This window comes from Mesoplodon mirus (genome assembly GCF_964341445.2).
Source record: "Mesoplodon mirus genome assembly, chromosome: X".
NCBI lineage: Eukaryota > Metazoa > Chordata > Mammalia > Artiodactyla > Ziphiidae > Mesoplodon > Mesoplodon mirus.
The window spans coordinates 29,855,275-29,875,660 of record NC_138981.1 but is presented as its reverse complement, the minus strand read 5'-3'; the positions used below and the strand labels follow the sequence as shown (position 1 = coordinate 29,875,660).

General features: G+C 40.0%; 1 protein-coding gene across 6 annotated transcripts in view; it reads left to right on the top strand.

The window, feature by feature from the left end:
- DMD (dystrophin) overlaps positions 1 to 20,386 on the top strand; it is a 2,064,872-nt gene that overhangs the window by 1,919,023 nt on the left and 125,463 nt on the right. For all 6 annotated transcript variants that reach the window (XM_082609524.1, XM_082609526.1, XM_082609525.1 and 3 more), the window contains one exon: positions 472 to 533. In XM_082609524.1, the coding sequence (XP_082465650.1) occupies positions 472 to 533 (62 nt within the window). The remainder of the gene's footprint in view (positions 1 to 471; positions 534 to 20,386) is intronic.

Sequence of the window (20,386 nt, the reverse complement as noted above, 5' to 3'; positions counted from 1 at the left end):
TGGATACGGAGAAGAAAGTAATGGAAAAGTGTCAGGGACAGTGGAAGCAAATGAGAACTGAGGCGATTTATTTATTAAACTAATATCAGTGTCTCTTTGACAGAGTTGAATAACACTTGTCAGTGTCCTTTCTGTATGTTCTGAATTGGACGGCTGAAGAAATCCTGATTTTTGATTATTGAGTACCTAACAGGGTCATTTTCTTTTAACAGAAGTGCAGCCGACTTGTGGGTACAAAAAAGAAACAAATGCTGGTTACCAAATAATGATCATACTGCTTTTCCTGTTGAGAGCAAAGGTTGGGGTCTCTCTCCTTGTAAAATAAACATTCGTCACTGCAAGATGGAAGGCCTGTGAAGTAATGAAGCCAAATGAGCCAAAGGCATACCGTGCTTTTTGGTTTTTTCTTGTCTCCTTTTCTCTACTACTCATTCTAAATTCTAAAGTTTCTCTTTGTATTTTATGTTTTAGCCACGAGACCCAAACAACTTGCTGGGACCATCCCAAAATGACAGAACTCTACCAGTCTTTAGGTAAGGACATGGCCGTGTTTCCTCCAGGTGAAATGACAAATGACTCGTAGGATAAAGTAGTCGGTAGCGCGCAAGCCATTTGTTGTCTAAATACATCACTAGGTTGTTTCAGGGGTGAAAACAGCGACACCTTTCTATTCAGAATTGACAGTCAGCTTTCTTTGTTTCCGAGGTTGCTTAAAAATAAGTTTTAGGATTGCACTGATTGCCGAAAATTCAGTATATCTGAGAGGGCCAAAAGGTCTTGCTAGTTCTCTTTTTTGCCTAAAAGGATGGAAAAAATACTTGCAATTGACGGCTATGCTTTCCCCCCAGAGAAAGAAAAGGGTTTCAAGTTGTTCTTATTGATTTCTTCCTTGTGAAACCAAGAAGGCACTTTTGCCAAGTTACGAATGCCGTGTAAAGGAATTTTCCGCAGTCACTCCAGTGCTCCTAATTCCTAAGCCTGTCCGGTCATCAGCATGCATGCTCAATGAAAGTCCACTCTATACCATTTTCGATCCCTCGGGAATAACCTGAAATGAATTACCTCACACTGTAACTAGTTGTTGTTGTTTTAATTAAAAAATCGGCATGCTGTCTCTACTACTAAACATTTTTTAAGTCCCTTTTTGCGAATGGACATATTTACAGACTGAAATGCGTAAGGTGAAAACTCTTTGGGTTTTAAGTTATGTGACAAAGCCCATGGGAATCAGGGTGCTCAGACATAAATTTTGGATGTGTGTGTGTGTGTCCATGTATCTGTGTGTAGCTGCTGCTGCCTTTCTCTCATAGATTCCCATTGGTTAATGAATTGCAGCTATAGAGACATTAAGGCATGGAGTAGGAGATATTAGCCCCCCCCCCAGATTTCTCCCTAAACCCTTTCCAACAAGGACCTACTGTACAGCACAGGGAACGCTGCTCAATATTCTGTAATAACCTAAATGGGAAAAGAATTTGAACAAGAATAGATACATGTATATGTATAACTGAATCACTTTGCTGTACACCTGAAACTAACACAACGTTATTATAAATGATAGAAGTTCCTTGTAGAAATCTGCAAAAATACAAAGCGTGAAAAAGAAAAGTCACTTATAATTCTACTAGCCAGAGATACCAATACATTTCAAGTAATATTATGTCAGCTCAGTCTAGCAGTAAGAGCATGTGTGTGTGTACAGGCACATATGTACACACACTCCCTTTTAAAAACTTAAGGAAAATCAGGATCAGCTCATCTTCAAGTGCTACATTTTCAGCCTCTGCAGAATGTTTCTGGCTTTTATGCTGCACTGTTTAGACCACAGGTGGAAAGCTTGAATGCTTATATTTTGGCAAGTGAGAGAATGAGACTTCATCTGAAGTGGGCAGCGGCTGTGCTGGAGGAGCTGGTCGTCCTAGCCCAGTGCTCTCAAGACTTTGGATTTTTCAAGACAAACTAGAAATCTTCCAATAAAGAGCTCGTTGAAACTGGGCCTCCTGCTTATAGCCTCTGGTTTACATAGGCTCAGCCTACTTATAATTTTTTTCTACTCTAATCACAGTGATCTCTAGTTCTAATATTTTAATTTACTTTTATTTGAAAATTATAATTATTATAGAATCAATACTTGTTCATATTTTTTAAAGTTAAAAAATATAGACAAGCTAACAAAAATGAAGTCATCTATAACTCACCTCTTAGTTAACTAATGTTTAACAATCTAGTAGGTATCCTCAAAAATTTCTTTCTATACATATATTTTTACAAAAGTTGGGTCGTTCTGTTTTATAATGAGCTTTTATTCACCTAAAGGTAATGTACCGTGGCCATCTTTCCATTTCATTGCATTGTATTCTCTACCAGCTTACTTTTAATTACTCTGTAATGAGAAATCACAAATATGGTTGATAAAAAGCTAATTATGAACTCAATGAAGAGGTGTTTGCACCTTCAATAGGAATTAAATATGCTTTTTATCATCATATTTCTAAAGTTTTCTCAGTAGGTCGAATGCGGTGGTAAACTCAAAGCTGGTAACCTGGCATGATTTGTAACCTTGGGCAAATCACGCAATTTTGGAAGATAATGGAATTTTACAGTTGCAGGGAAATTTAGAGCTCCTTTGTTAACAGACTTTTTCTTTGATGAAATCAACTTAATTGAGATCAGTTATATAGATTAAAATGCTGCCATCATAAATATGTGGTCAAGTCCACCACCACCAGCCGCTCCCCCCGCCCACTTTGAAATTTTGGTTTTTGTTATCCTGGCAACAAACATCTTGGAAATGAACTAGGTGTTGAAATTTGATTTTCAGCTTTCAAAACTTATATTTCCAATATTTTCGTCACAATCGCATATTACTTGGGCTAACTTTTATTCAAATGGTGACACGTTACATAACGTCTTCCATTTATTGAGAGCGTACTGTGTGTGCTGCGCATGGAAATGTATGTGAGCAACCATCGTGCCTGGTAGATGTCATCAACAGCCTTCTTTCACAGGGCAGTGAAGTCAGGCGCAGAGAAACCCTCTGTCAGGGATACACAGCCATATGTATGGCTCTACACTGGGATCTACCCCAGATCTTCTGTTAGTGTTTGCACTTAATTCATTGATATTATTCACTTAGCAAAGTATGTCCATGTAGAGTACCACGCACCTGCTACAAATAGGTACAGATTGGCAGTTTTACCTATGGATAGACAGTTATTTGAATGGTATTTCTGGAACAAACCATTACATTTCTAGAAATAGTATGGTGGATTCCTGGACAGTGGACACGCTTCCTTTCCCCGTTGCCAGGCACACGTGGAATGATTGATTTAGTAGTTTGTTGTGTGTCTACATCCCTGAGATAACCTACAAGGTTAAGTACCACTAGTGCCCTTCCCACTCCCAAATTACAGTGTTTCGAGGTTGAAATATAAGCATGACATACTGAAAAGAAGCCTTTAATTTCTTTTTTATCTTTATATATTGGCATATGTTTTTCCTCGCGAGGTATCCCTTTAGGTCCAAGTTGCTGTTTTGAACTGGATGAGATGGTTGGAAGCCTTCAACTACACTTAGTTTGTGAAAGGTATCATGAAAGCAGAACTGGTCTGGTGTGGTCACAGTGTTAGACCATACCTCGGGCCCTCTCCTAATGGAACCTGAACCTCTTGTCTGTGGTGACATGTTGAAAATATCAAGAAGTTGCTCATCCCCACCATACCACCAACTCCAGACGTAACTCCACTGTAGAAGCTACAGTGGCTCACAGAGTGCAGGAAATGTTACACATTCCTAAATATGCCCACCTCTGAGGGGATTTCCATTCTCTAGTTTGCCAAAACCCCCAACCAGCCTGTTTAACACACTCTGTTTTCTGCCTTGCCCCCAAACGCGTTCACGTGATCCGCCCCCGACCCTTGGTCCAAACACCACAGTATTATAAGCCAGAGTCATTTGGTAAGGACTGAAAAAGTAGGACTTGAGCATTAACTGTTGGAAGGCTATGGTATTACTCGAAATGTTAATCTTAGAGATCTCTACTTAGCAGAATTCTAGGTGATTTCCTTTCCTTTCCTGACTTTCTACAATGAGTTTATATTATTTACAATTAGATATTTAGCAAAAAATGCTTCTTCATCAGTACCCCCATCCCATTCCTTAGTGTCCCTACAGCTCTACTTCATCAACCAATGAGAACCTATGACAGAAAAGCAGCAATAGCCACACACACACATACATCACACGTATGTATGCATATAAAAAAGTTATGCTTAAGTCCTGATTCCCATAAACTTTATCAGGTAAATTTAAACACAAGGAGATCATCTCATGCGTCGTTAGTCTTTAAATATGTCCATTCACAAAAAGCTGACTTAAAAAAAGTTAGCCTTGTCTTCTTTACCACTAAATTTTTTTATTTAAAAAAAGTAAAAGAATTCATTTCAGGTTATTCTCAACAGATCTAAAATGGCTTTTTTGAGTGAGCTTTCATCAAACGTTAAAAATATTGTGTTTTCCCCATGTAGTTAGCCTGTGTACCCACTCAAAAAATTCCAAGTTATGAAGGAAAAAATTGTTGGGCTCCCACACAAACACAAAACAAGGCATAGTAAAGAATTAATTTAAACATTTACAGACATGACCTGACAGTCATTAGGAATTGGAGCATTGGAAGGTCTCCAGAAAATTTTTTACGCAACATTAACGGTTTGGCAAAAGCACTGTCTTGTTTGCACAGAGAAGAAATCAATAAGAACAACTCGAAAGCAGTTTCCTTTCACCATTTTTCTCTGACTACCCCCAATGTGGTGGGGTGAGTGGTATATAAAAAATTTTCCCATATCTTTTTTTTACGTGGCCTTATTATCCTTATCCTTAGCATGAGGGTATTGGACCAAAGTGTTGAAGAATTTTGTTTTTCTCTTGCTTTGAGCAGAGGTGGGGCAGGTTGTTTCCAAAACTTGCTGTGATCATAATTTTCAAGAAGTACCTTTGGCTGATTCTGCAGACAAATGGATTTCTAAAAGTTTAATCATTCCTATTTTTAAAAATGCACATTCTTGGCAAACAAGCAACAGGGAGAAGATCCTGCCGCCCATCCCTGTCTTACAGGCCAAGTGAGACAGGCTGATATCAAGTAGGGAGGCTCTCTGGAAATATACCTGCTGGGCCATCTATTTGCTGTTGAGAAGGCATATTCTTCCTCATTTCTTAGAAGTAATAATACGTTCCATTCATGAGGTGAATTTCAGATTTCTGTTAGCATCTTTACAAATGGAATGGCAAGACTGCTGTTCCAAACGCTTATCTTGGTGATTTAAAACGTAAAGCTCTTTAAGGCTCCAAAAGGCATTTTAAAAATCAGTAGATGTTAGATAGTAATGTGCTCTGGAATTTATTTTGAAATACTAATATAATATTGATTTATATGGAGTGCTGTTATGTGATAAAAAAAGCCTCTCATTTTCTCACAATCTACGTCTAGGTTCTTAAGTTCATCACTGAAATTTTAACATTAAAAAAAACCCCATTCCCCCCCATACACATATAATATGTGCTGCTTAAAAATACTTTAAAAAAATGTTTCTTAGTCTCTCTTATTGTGAATATATTAATTATAAATACAATAAAATCTTTATGTGGTCCCCTCCCTGGCTTCTTTCTCCCCTACAGTATGAGGTGTTCGCATGAGGGATACGAGCAGTACAGCGCAGGAATAGCAGTTTGCAGAGGAGACATAGGTTTAAAAAAATAGGCTAAGGCGAAGAGAGAATCATTAAGCTTCAGAAGGTTAACTGATTTCATTTCAAACTGTTTACTAAAATCTAGATGTGCTGGCTGATCTGACAGTTCTTATCTTAATTTCCTTTTCCTTCTTTGAAGTCCTTTCACCACCAGCTTTTTTTTCTCTAGGGGTGTTGGTTCCCCTCTTTTCCTGTGGGTCTGGCATTCTCCAGAAGGATCTAGCCCCTCTTAGCTGTTGCCCACATTCTGGAGCCCACTCTCCATGATGCTTACCCAAATGATGCAGAATCTCTCAGTTTTCAAAAATTGACTTATAAATGTTTTAGGAATTCTTAGGAAAAGTGGTCTTAAAAACCCTTGTGTTTTGAAGGCTGTCTGTCAGCACGTGGCCCCAAGCCTCATGTCTGTTGCCTGCGAAGAGCTTCAGAACGTTCAAATGAGGGCTCAGTTCTAGGGTCTGATGGGCCTGAGGCTGGTGTGATTCTTCAGCAGCCCTAGTTAAGAGGACCACCAGTCAACTCAAGAGGCTAAGAGCTTCTTCAGGATACATCAATAATGTTATTAATAAATAATTGCAGCTGCTCACATAGAGTTGGAAACACTGCCCTGCAAATCCTGTACCTCCTTCCTCGGTTTGCCAAGAGGAAGGAAAATAAGTGAGCTTATTCTCTCCCTCTTTTGTTAGGCTTTCTACATTCCATTAAGTATTCCCTCCTGAGGATGCTCTACCGATTAGGAACTGCGGGACTCTGAATGACTATGAATTCCTTCTGCCTGGGGAGCATGTCCTAATGCTTTTCTCAGCATATTTTGTAAACTCAACTGTTCTCAACCAAGGGACTCAATGTTTAGCATATTCCTTCTCTTATCTCTAGTTCTGTAAGTATTGCCAAGTATTAAAACTTCTGCCTCTGGATTTTCTACTACCATAGGGCCTTGAACTGGAAAGAATACCTCAGTTCAGATCCCAGCTTGGGTGTGACCTTGAGCTGGTCCCTTGCTTTCCCTCAGTCTCAGATTTCTGGCTTATCAGGTCGGGCAGCAACCTTCCATCTCTAAGTGTCTGGTTTTAGTTTAACTTCTGACTGGATTTGGCTTGGCCTTATGAATGCTGTGCCCCACACCCCAGTTTCCCTTTGTCCCCACCAGCCTGGAAGATAGGAATAATAAGATCATTGAGTGAGTAATTTTTGTACTTTCATTTCTGTAGCACTTTACAGTGTGCAGAGAGCTTTCAGAAGTAACCGTATTTAATCTTTACGCAGCTGTAAATTAGGTATATAGGTGACATGTGACCTGAATTTTCTGTCATTTTCAGATCTTCTGTCCTGCCATCCGTTTGAGTAGGCTCCTGTTTTTGTTTTAGAAAATTATGCTATCATATGAGTGGATGGGGCAACCGTTTCCTCCTCCTTTCTATTTGGACTTGAGCAGGCTGAGGCGCAAGACTTGCTTTGACTTATTCACACTGACATATGGGTAGAAGATAAGGAACCAAGTCCAGAGCACACATTTTATGGCTCCTAGTTTGCTGTTCTCAAAGAACATCCATTACTCGTAGCATGATTTATAAAACTGCTTTATCAGCATAATTAAGCTATGGAATCTCAAATGACATTCTTTATTCCCTAGCTGACAAAGTGAACACAGGAGATTTACTCAGATTTGCGAAACAGAAGGCATAAGACATTAAAGCTGTTACAAATGTTCTTCCTTTATGTCTATCCTGCTTATAAAAGGGAAAAGAAAAATAATCTGTTCTTTTCACTTCAGTTAGAATCGATTGATTGTCCCCATTTGTAAAAGGGAAATGTAATCTTCGAATCAAAATTTATGGTGTTTTAATGGGGTATTTTTTTATAATATTTTTCTTGTTCAAATAACTTGATTTAAAGCTTCTAATTGAAAAACATAAATAAATAGATGTTTCTGAATTGCATCTTGCAAAGCTTATTTCAGAAGGAAACTCAAAAGGATTCTCTTTCAGACTTAGACTGGTTTACAAGTGAGAAGAGCTGCCAATTTTTTGGTAGTTTACTTGATCTAAATAAGAGAAGCATTAGGTTACACCTGCAGCTGTGAGAAAAGTGCTGGATGTGTACAATTTTATGTAGCTGGGTCTGCAGAAGACAATTTTTGCACACGAAGTAAAGGCGTCTAAAAACGTGTCTGCTCTTTTTCAGACATTTCCAATATTTCTTTTTTAAGCACACAAGTCTGATTACCTCTGTACGTCTCTCGGGAGCTGCAGTTTTGCTGGAAAGAGATTTAGAACAGTCGGAACACTCACATAAAATAGATAGTGAGTTTTTGAAGTCCAGACTCTACAGTAGTACTAAAGTGACCTAAAAATATTCTGAAAGAGTCTCTTACGACACAGTGGATGAGTCATTAGCTCATTTATGAATTGGTGTTATTCTGTGAGAATGTTTCAGAATTTGCCATTCCACAAAGTCTTGATCCCTTGCACAACTTCAGGGAAGTCCTTGTGGCCCCTCATAAACTGAAGCTTATGTAACTAGGACATACGTCATATGTGAGTTTGCGTTTGTGTGCACGCATACCTGCATGCACATATATTTATACGTTTACATACGTATTTTTTTATCAAGCGTTAATTTTGGCGGAAAGTGCTTCGTTTTATATTTTGCTTTCTAGTCCTATAAAAAGGCTGTCAGTTTTAGAGCAGTGCTTCTCCAACTGGTGAAGGACAATTGTTTTTAAAACATCCAGTATGTCACGGACTTTGAGGTGGCCTTATTGAAACTGACTAGTGTACACTCACATCACACATGACTCACTGCACAAATTCAGCCGCACTTGACCTAGTCTGTACCTTGTTCCGTGAAATGGACCCATCGATTCCGCATTTGGATGTCATGGCAATGTCAAGTTGCTGCAAAAGTTGCTTAACACATTCCTAGTTTCTATGTGTGTGGAAAACTGTACTTTGAGTAGCACTGTTCTAGAGCATTTAATTTTTGAAAGTATAAATGTAAACTCAAGTCAGGTGACCTTGGGAGAGGGTAATTAACTTACACCCAACAAGAACACCTGAAAAATGTTACTTATGGATTTTATATTTTGCCAGTTGAGTCAAGTTCAGGCAAAGGAGGGATCTATATTCTTTCCCATTTCACAGGCCTCCTTAGCAATTATTTTGGAGGCCAAAGTAACAGGACCACCCAATACAGGAAAGGGCTGGGTGTGATAATGGCAGGATCCCTGCTGCCTAATTTCATGGCTCCCCCACCCCTAGAATTAAATGTAGTGTATAACATATCATAGTTTTCAAATACAAATTTGTTTTTATCTAGAACATAAAATGTGGCATGTGTACTCTTTATGTTGTGTGTTGAAGTCAATGGGGAACTGATTGATTACACTGTGACTTTGTGTCACTTTATGAGTTGAGGTTGGGAGATAAAGTGATGTGGCAGCATAATAGTTCATTGACTTTGAGGCTCGTGAGACATGGATTTGAAATTCTGGCTTTGCCACCCGTTCTCTGTGGCCAAGACGAAGGCAGTAACAATTTTGAACCCCAGTTTTGTGATTTATCAAGTGGTTATGATGCTACTTACCTTGGGGAGTGTTGTGGGGATTAGAAATAATAGATGTAAAATGACAAAATGTCTGACATAGTAACTGCGCAAGGAATTATAATAACTATTGATGGTGATGATGATGATGCAGCGGTACTGTCATACCCCATGTCCCTCCTTATCCAAAAGAAAGAAACATGCACAGTAATTCAGGAGTGAAAAGAAAGGAGAAAGCCTGTCAATTAATGTGACATGCCCAGAAAAATGCCTGATACAGAGTAAACGCCTAACAAATGGTGGTGATGCTGTTATGGTAGGGAGGGGACAAGGGAATGGCTGCAGAGGTAGGGAGGGATGAGACCATAAAAAACGCATATGACATGTTGAAGGCTCTGATGCTAAGATTTTCGACTTGGGTGAAGTATCAGTCAGGGTCCAGTCAGAAAATAGAAACCACTTTAGTTATTTCAAACAGAGGGGGTTTGTGCCGGAAATTGGTTACCCAGTGATGGAAGAGCTAAGAAGCCAAACAGACGGCAGGGAGCCTCTGCTGTACCCAGGGCTGGAGGGACAGTGCCAAGAGGTAGTACCACCAGAGCCCCAGAAGCCAGAGCCATCAGCTGGAGCTAGAACCAGTGGCCAGTTGGGACCACTGAGGGGAGGGGTTCATGGGGGGGGGATCCAGGGAGGGGACACACCTACTGCCAGAGCTTGTGCTGAAGACAGAGAGAGAAAGGGAGAAATAGCCTGGCCTCTCCTTCCTCCTGTCCTCTCCCTCAGTTCTTCTGCCAGTGACCGACATTGGCCATAACTTACTTAGAAGCCAATTGTAAGGGAGCAGGAAAATGCCATTCTCTGTAACAGAGGGCAGAGCAGGGGAACGTCAGAGAATGGATCTGAGAACCAGCGAGCAAGTGGCCGAAGTGCAGGAGGCCTCATGGACTGCGATGCAGTCAACCATCTATGCCAATATGCAGGGAAGAGAAACACAAAGCCTTAAAAGCTTGCATAGGATTTTCTGAGTCTGAAGCAACTTCAATGAGGCACTAAAAGGGTACACTGTGTTCGAAGGAAACCGACCTAAAAACAAGCAAAGAGCAGGTAGCAGTCAAAAAGTTACCTGCACAGAAGTCCAAACACTAAGAATAAGCTCTCGTGCATTTGATTGTAGCACTTGCATTATTTACAGTTGTTTATGCTCAAGTCTCTCAAGACTAAGTAATGAATTCCTTTAAAGCAGGAACTGTCTTCCTCATCTTTGTCACCAGCGCCCAGTGCATGGTAGTCTCTGAATAAATAAATGTTCATTGAATGAAACACAGTAGAGCAAGCGAGAGTGATTTTTCTGGGCAAGAAGACAGATACCGCTCAAGAAGACAGAAAGTTGTGTCCACCTAGAGGGGTGGGATAGGGAGGGTGGGAGGGAGGCTCCAGAGGGAGGAGATATGGGGATATATGTATACGTAGAGCTGATTCACTTTGTTATACAGCAGAAACTAACACACCGTTGTAAAGCAATTATACTCCAATAAAGATGTTAAAAATAGATAAATAAATAAAAAGACAGAAAGATATAGATGATGTTTTCCTAAGGCAGATTATTAAACTAGCAAGATGGAAGTCTCTGGAGAGATGGAGTTCTTTGCAGGAAGTAGAAGATAAGCACCATGGTAAGAAAAGTTAGGAATGTCAGTTAAGTTGTAAATCTTACTGGCAATTTGATATCTTAACACAACCAGGTGAACTGCTACCCTGGAATTAATTTTATTCTAAAAGGAATAACTCACTGATAATCAAGGAGCTAAGACCCTTGAGGGACTTCCCTGGTGGTACGGTGGCTAAGACTCCGTGCTCCCAATGCAGGGGGCCCGGGTTCAATCCCTGGTCAGGGAACTAGATCCCACATGCCACAACTAAGAGTTCCCATGCCACAACTAAGACCTGGTGCAGCCAAGTAAATAAATAAATATTTAAAAAGAGAAAAAAAAGGAGCTAAGACTGTGAAAGAAAGGGTAACCGTGGATTTGGAATTTAAATAACAAGGAAACACTGAACACAATTTGGTGTGCTGGTAGCCTCAATTATTCATTGGTTTCTTAACTCAATAAATACGTAAGAGTGTGCCAGGCATTGAGAATCCTACACTTTAGGACAACAGGCTAAAAATATTATTGAAGGTATAAACATTTTTACAGTAATCTTATTTTTTTGGACATTACAAAACATATGTTCATTCCAAAAATTTGGAAAGATGAAGTGTAAAAGAAAACAAAAATCAATTTCAATCTCAGCGCCCAGAAATAACCACCATTTACATTTTAGAGGATTGCTTCCAGTCTCTTTTTCTATGCATTTCTTATATAGTTGTTTGAGGCAATATCCTGTTTATAACGTTGTATGCTACTTTATTCACTAAATGTCCCAAGTTTTCTCTCATTCTTAAATTCTTTGGGGATGTTATTTTTCCCAAGTAGCATTTTCCTGAAATATTACTTTTTAAAAATAATTTCCCATCTTTCAAAAATTAATTTATGACAAAGGAAGCTCAAGTTCATGTTGAATTTGTAGAAATAAATCCTTAAGCTTCTGGAGACTTATTACAAACAGGCTCCTGAGAAGAAAGCCAAGTAAAGTGTTATGATGCCTTCTGTCCAGAAAGCTACTTATGTATTAGAGATGTTACAGAACAAAAGTCAGTGTAGTCAAAAATAGGCAGTCAGTAATCAGAAGGCTGATAAGAAAAACTTATCCTATGATAAATACAGTTTATAAATTTACGTGAACACTTTTCTACCACAAATATTTTAATTGATAACATTTCTTTTGCCAAATATTTATGCTCTAAAGGTGACAAGGCAACTATCCTTGGAAACTTTCAGTGTTACAGAAAAATCTTTGCCTTCTTAGCAAACAAATTTAGACAGAAACTCAACTTTATGATAAGTTCCTGTAAGTTTTAATTTTTATAATAACTGATATGTAAAAATTTACTTACCTATTTTTTTCAGATATTAATCTCCAAACTGTTCTTTTTTATTGAAGTATAGTTGATTTACAATGTTGTGGTAGTTTCAGGTGTGCATCCTAGTGATTCAGGTTTTTGGCAGATTATATTTCATTATAGGTTATTACAAGATATTGGATATAATTCCTTGTGCTATACAGTAAAGCTTTGTTGCTTATCTATTTTATGGACTGCAGTTTGAATCTGTGAATCCCCAACTCCTAATTTGTACCTCCCCCTCCCTCTCCCCTTTGGTAGCCGTAAATTTGTTTTCTGTGTCCATGATTCTGTTTCTGTTTCGCTATATACATTATTTTGTGTCGTATTTTAGATTCCACATATAAGTGATGTCATACAGAATTTGTCTTTCTCTGTCTGACTTACTTCGCTTAGTACGATAATCTCTAGGTCCATCCATGTTGCTGCAAATGGCATTAATTTCACTCTTTTTTATGGCTGAGTAGTATTCTATTGCGCATGTATATCTCACACCTTCTGAAGCCCATTGTCTGTTACTGGGCACTGGGTTGCTCCCATGCCTTGGCTGTTCTAATGGCATCGATCTGCCTTCTCTCACTGTTGGCGCTCACCCAGGGCGGGTCTTACTGCCTCTTGCCATCTGTCCCTAGTCCCTTTACTAAACGATCTCTCTTTTTAAAATACTTTGTTTCATTTCAGTGTTCCGCAGTTTCCCTGCACTGTGCCTATGCTGAATGTATTATTTATCTTGCTTGAGATTTATGTTTCATTTTTTCTCCACTTTGAGAATTTGTGTCCTGAATCGATTTTGGAAACTTGTGAGCGTTGTTTGTTCAGTTATTGCCGCTTTTCTATTCTCTCTGTCCTGTCTTTTTGGAACACCTCACAGATACGTGTGGGTCCTTTCTGTGCTATCTTCCAGTTTCTTCAGTTTCTGTAGAGCAAGAGCCTACTGTCTGATTCCCGTTGTGTTTGGAGTCACTTATTATAATTGTCAAAAATTCACTTACCTTTAACTTACCTATCTGGAAAGAGAATGGCTAGCAGAACACACACATTATCTTCCCAAAACATTTGTGCTTACAATGAGCACATTCTGTTCAAGGTTCTTTGTTACACTGTCAGTTAAGGCTTGTGTAGCCTCTTGCTTCAGTTACATTTTCTGGCCAAGGTGCACTTAAAGAGTACGGAGCTGGGGGCTTCCCTGGTGGCGCAGTGGTTGGGAGTCCGCCTGCTGATGCAGGGGACACGGGTTCATGCCGCGGAGCGGCTGGGCCCGTGAGCCATGGCCCCTGAGCCTGCGCGTCCGGAGCCTGTGCTCCGCAGCGGGAGAGGCCGCAACGGTGAGAGGCCCGCATACCGCAAAAAACAAAAAAAAAAGTACGGAGCTAATAATATATTCCACAGTTGTTTCCAATTTTTTCACTGCTCGAAGTAAACCTGTGAGGAACATCTTTGTGCATAAAGCCTTTCCGTGTTTGTTTCACTGAAGTGTAATCACTGAGTCAAAGGATAGTAATGTTTTAAGTTTTGTGGTATATATATTCCTGAAATTCTCTCAAAAGGTGGTGTCCACTTATGCACTTAATACGTGAGAGCGCCCATCTTATATGCCCTTGCCAGTGTGGAGCATTAGTTTTATTCTTGAAATTGTAAAGGAAAACCATACCGTCATCATTATTTGCATATCTTTGATCACTAGTGATCATGAACATTTTCTTTTAAATGTTCACTGAGCATTTTTCCTCTTTTGTGAGTAATATGAAAGCAAAACCAATGTAACTGAACAAAACTCTTCCAAACTTTTCTTCCATAATGTAATCTTTTTTTTCATTCTGTTGAGGGACTCTTGGTGATGTGAGACTCCTGATTACATCAGTACAGTTTTTGAATTATGCTTTAGCTTTCTCTTCCCCAAGCTAAATAAGCCTAATCCGTTTATCCGTCCTCAGTGGGCCTATTATCCACCCATTATGTTAGATTTGCTTATTCTCTGTGCCAGCTTCAGTTTCTTCCCATTTTCTTGTATATGCAGAACCCTAAACTACAGTAGTTCTCTTAATAAAGGGCTATTCAGCACGGGTGGAGAAGGAAGGTTGCTTCCTGCCTCTTAAGTGATGGAAGCTTATACCTACCATACTTATACAGTCCCATGTGAGGTGTTGATTTCTTCCCCTGTAGATATGGAGTACTTAGAATGTTCCAGGCCCTGCTCTGAGTAACAGGGTACAAAGAAACATAAGGCACGATGCCTGTCCATCTCCCAAGTTGGTATGAACCCGGCCACGCAATGGACCCTGCGATGTGATAGAAGTCCTTGCCTTATGAGAGTGACAGGCACAGCACCAGCTCTGCTTGGGGCCAGCGGGGGAGTGCCTAAGGGGTGCCTAAGTTATTCTGAGTCCTTTCTGCCTTTGCAACCCAAATGACAACCATGTTATTTTCTCTTGTTGCTGGTAGTTCATTAATGCCAGCATATACCCCTTTCGTTTTCCAAGGCAGATTTAAATGTCTCAAGTTGGAATGACTGAAGGTTTAAATTCAAGCTAACATACACGCACACGGAGCTTAGTATTGCCTAGTTTCATTGTATTTGTTGTGTACAGATTCTAGAAAAGCAATATGTCAGCTTCACAAAAGACCATACTGTCTCCTTTGGGGAATAAAATTGACATACATGAAATAGTTAATAAATGCAATAAGACTATATACTAACTTACATAATATCAAGGTCAAATGTACGGCACCTTGTACGGGTAGAAAGAGCAGTACTGATTAGAATCATTGGGGAAGGCTATTTGGAGAGTAGAATAAAACGTTGTAGGAAGGAATTTTGTAAGACTTACGTAAATTAAAATGTAGGCTAGGGTATTCCACATAGTGTAACAGCATAAGCAAAGGTATAATTGAGAGAAAGACTAGCTTCTTTAAGGGTCAGTGAGGACGTTGTTTTGTGAGAACCTTCTCCAGATTTTTGAAGGAAAACCTGATTCAGTGCCATAAATTCAGGGTAAATTAAAATGCCTTAAATTATAGAACGAGAAATTTAAATTTCATTTGATTGGCAGTGGGAAAAATGTTGAATCTTTAGAAGAGAGACATGATGAAGTCTGTGTTCTGTTTTTAGGAATGAGAATTTGATGGGATGGTTGAAGGAAGAGAGGGGAGAGATTAGTTATTCTGTTTGGTTTTGCTTTGTGGCACTTGAGATGATAAAGGCCTTAGGATAGCAATGGGGGAAAGACATGGGGGCATGACTCTGGAAGTTTTCTTTCCAAGGTAGAATTGTCTGAAAGTGATGACAGATTGGTAGGTTTTAAAGAAAAGAGAAGAGTTATAAGATACCTTCTAGATTTTCAGCTTTGATGACCCAGAGAATGGTGATACCACTGAACAAAAAGAGGAAATTGCAAATTGACTGGGACAGTAGGACGTATTAGAATTTTATTGATTTTATGTTCTTCTGGATTTATTTATCTTTCTACAGAGATTTATTTGGGGTAGCTCATATAAGTGTATGAACTTTGATATCATAAGCATATATTTCTCATTAATCTTGTCAAAAGCCCTGTGAAGTGTATTATTATCTCCACTGTACAGATGAGGCTCAGAGAATGTGGGTAATTTGTTCACTTGGCATAGCTGGGATTTAAAGGTACTTTCAACTCCTACTTTCAACTCCTAACTCAGTGATTTAGCCCCTGAGCTAAACTTTCTTCCTGGGAAGTGATAGAGGCAATTTGAAGAGGAGCTATCCCGATGGCTTTTCGAGAGGGGAACTAAAAAAGTGTTTTAGAATCATCAACGTGATAAAAAGATTCCTTGTGTTTTTATTGCAGTTTATATGGGAAATACTAGGGGCAGGTAAGGTTCCTAACTTTTACCTAGCAAGTGGATACCCTGGATATCTCTCCTAGGAGCTTTTAAGATACCACGTCTCATGTAGTCCTCACAGCAGCCCTCAGAACAGGTTCCCTTTACCAATGAAGAAACTGCAGCTCAGGGAAGTTAAGGTTGCTTGCCCAAGCACACTGGGAGACTGCTTCACGATTAAGGGGAGTGGCTTTAGCGTCTAACAGATTTGAGTTTCAGTCCTTCGGCCTTTGGTTTGCTTGTCAGTAAGATGGGACTGAAACAACAATAGCAAAGTTGGAAATATTATCTGAGAATGTGTGTATTTATTACTAACGTGCCGTAAGCACCTAATAAAATGGCAGTCATTAGTACTGTTCTTTTATCGCAAAGTCATAGCTAGAACCCATCGACTTTTCTTCTCTAGCCATTAGCTTTTCCATTATACGGTGGTACTCTTGCGGAAGATAGTGGGTGAAACGAAGAATTTGGAAGAAATCACATAGAAGTATGGAAAAGAAGATAGATTTAACACTCAGTAATTTTTAAAAGTAATACGTGCACATGATTTTAAAAAATGAAACAGTACAACTGGGCAATGGGAAAAGTAAGTCTCCCTCTCAGCCCTGATATTAATCCCCCAGTATCACTCTCCAGAGGCAATTAATGGTAGAGTTCTCTGTTTCCTTCTGTAGATATTTTATGTGTATACAAACATACATAGACGTAAATATGCCCCTTTTTACACAGTGATACCATAACAGACAGTGTTCTCTTCTTTGATGCCATCACCTTTTACATAACTAAACTTAAAGCACTTTTCTTCTGTAGAATAACAGCCTGACAGATTATGAAAATTTGTTATATGGAGGGTTATATTCGTATTTTTATGAGACAGAAACCCAGAAATAAATGTAAGAGGTTCAAAATTGGCAACTAGTGGCCTTTAAGTCAACCTAGACAACCATTAAAAACTGTATAAATGCTAACTGATTCTCAGGATGTCTACAACAAACAAAAACTATTATTATTAAATGGAGAAATTAAGATCCCTAGAAGGACGGAGAGGAACTGTTTTATAGGCTGACACGTTGACGGGCGTGCTTAGGACCTGGCTGCCTTCTTTGGGCTTTGGACTGCTGATGTTCTTGAAAAGAAACCGCGCCTGTCCTCCCTTCCTGACTTCCGCCTGTAACACGCCCCGCCTCCGAACCGTCGTGACTTTCTGTGTCAGGGTGGTTTAGAAGGAGCTGAATCTTGAAGATTTAAGAAGATCACAAGGTCTAGAAACTCCTCTCACGGGGGAAAATTAGGAGTTGCTGGCTTCTGGGAAAATTCGTTTTTCAGATGTAACGTGAACGTGTCAAATACTTGTCAGGGTTAAAGAAGTTCAGGGTCTCTGTTCAAATTGGGAGCAAGTGGGAGCCCTTAAGCCAAAAGAGTAGTTTCAAAGTCCCGCTGAGAGTGAGCCTTTGTATTTTGTTCTCTGGCTCGGTCGGGGAAGGGATGCTGCATTAGGAAGTTAAGTGTTCTTACTACAATAAAGTAAAGTGATAAATAAGAGAAGGTGGGGGAACATACAGGAACATGATGCTTCGGGCTTATGTAAACATTTTTGGCATTTGCCTGAGTTCCTCAGCTACTTTATTGATTTAACTAAAGCACCCTTTCTCTGCAGGGAGGAGGGAAAAAAGAGAAACCGTTGGCTTCTAGTCCTTGTTTCTCATTCTGACTAGGGAACCCAGGCCAAGTTACCAAGAACTTTCTAGTCCTTTGCTTTCTCGTCTGGAAAAGGAAGATTTAAAATGAGAGATTTCTAGTTCTAAGATGCTATATCATTTTCTTATTTGATGAAAGTAATGTTGTTGGTTTTATTATCCCCAAAGGAATACCCATCAGGAGTAGGTAGAGATAAAGCTACGTAAAGAATTTAATTCCTGGTTGCCCAGTAACCATTAAATCCCTCAGCAGTCAGGCAAGAGCCGCATTCCTGCCTTGAGACAAGATTTAGTCCGTTTTGAACTTACCCTCGGGCTGTGTTCCGAAAGTTTATTTGTAAGTTAGTTGCTTACAACTTGGAATAAAATGTGTTATAAAGGGTGGTTAGGTCCCCAAGTCCCCAAATCTAATTCAGCCCTCAGAATGCCTCATGCACTTCAGGGTATGAATAGAATGCAGCTATGTGTTTCTATGGGAACAAAATGCTTCTGGGGTAGAAACTCACATTGCCGGGGTTTATTTCTCTACTGCCAAAGCTTCTGGATAAGAAGAACTGGACGTTTAATCATAAGAGGTCTACTTGCCTTCCTGGTCACTCCACTGACCTTTCAGCTTCCCTTTCTCTGGTCCTCATCTTTCTTTATATGAAGGTTCCTGTGATCTCTCAACCTGCCCCACCCGCTGTTCCCTGCCCTGCATCATGGCCCTTCTCAGCGTACCACCCATCACCCTGGTGCTGGTTAGGATTACAAGCACACTGGGCAAGCGAAGCCCCGTTTCTCCTATAACAGAGGAGGAGCGGGGAAGGCCATCAAATGCTTTGGGTGTCAGAAAGATGTGGCCTTGAATCCAGGCTCTGGGATGCAACCTTAGGGAAGCTACTGAAGATCTGCGAGCCTCATTTTTCTGATCTTGAATGAGGTTGGTGATATGGAACTCAGGGCATTGTGAGGACTCAGTGGCCTCAGGTACAACACCATCTGCCCTTGAGCACTCACTGAATGTTAGCGTTCCTTTGGCCATCGGCTCACCACTTCCCATTTTTCTCTTAAACTCTATAGGGAATACTTGGGTACAAAAAGGTTTGAAGTAAGAGTCACCTACATTTTTAAAAAAGGCTGCTTTAAGCTTGTCCCCAAGTAGTTTTGTCCAGGAGTCAAAGGAGAATAAAGGCTGGGTCAGATTCAGTGAAAGCTGAGATAAGAGGTAGAGAAGGGGGGAATGGTTCCTGCCTTCTGTGCAGTAGGAGTCAATAAAAAGGGGGTGGGGGGAGCCTGGACATGGCTACTGAAAAGGGAGAGGGGAACACTCATTTGTGAGACTTCAGAGCCATCTAAGAGATGGACAGAGGAACTCAAGAGTCTGCCTAATTTCTGGACTGAACCCTCAAACGGGTCAAGTGAGGGAGGACATGCTTCATATCAGGCAACTTCCAACTACATCAGAGTTCTGAGGTGATAAAGAAGAGTCTTTTCCCATAACATGAACATTTCATTTCTTGATTCAAATGTATTGTCTAGACACATAGACCGGTGAATGTGGATCTCTCCCTAAGGCATCCTTTCTTATTAAAAGCAACTCAGTCTATGTCAGGGGACAAGGCAGTCCATTATCTAATGAAAAGCTCCTGCCACTGATTAATTTTATAACAGCTGCAGCTAAGTGGTGGGTCTTTTTTTTCTTTTTTTTCTTTTTTTTTTTTTGCGGTACACGGGCCTCTCACTGTTGTGGCCTCTCCCATTGCGGGGCACAGGCTCCGGACGCGCAGGCTCAGCGGCCATGGCTCACGGGCCCAGCCGCTCCACGGCATGTGGGATCCTCCCGGACCGGGGCACGAACCTGCGTCACCTGCATCGGCAGGTGGACTCTCAACCAGTGCACCACCAGGGAAGCCCTTTTTTTTTCTTTTTTAAGAATGATTTCTATATTAGTATCTTTAAAAGGATCTAATCACTAGTATCTAGTCTCCAGAAAAAGTAACACATAAAACTGAAACATACTTCATTTTTATAAACATCATACTATCATGAGACTTCTGGATGCATGGGCAGTTTGAGGCATGTCCCCCCATTCCTCTCCCCAGCTAGAGTATACACAACACAGAAGCAAGCACATTTTATCATGTTCCTGGCCACTTACATATCTTGAACTGTGTACTATCTTGGACTAACTATTCATGCTTAAGGATTTAACAAATTATCTTCTTCCACCTCTCAGATAACAATAACAATAATAATAACCCAAACAATTTATTTTCCCTAATAAGGTTAAACGGTGAGTGCCAGCCTAAGGCAGGAACGTTCCAAAAAAAAAGTTTTGCAAAAGGTTAACTTGTTTTTCCCATGGTAATTAAGGTCAGATTTTCACTGATGTCCACTTTGGCATCTATTTTATTCACAGTGGTATTGAGGGGAATGGATATTGGGGGGGTGTGGGAATTGGGGACCAGAGAATGGAGAGAGGCAGACAGAGGATGCAAATCATTTTCAATTAGAACCTAAAACTTACACTCTTAGATAAAGGATAGACTACGAAATCTTAA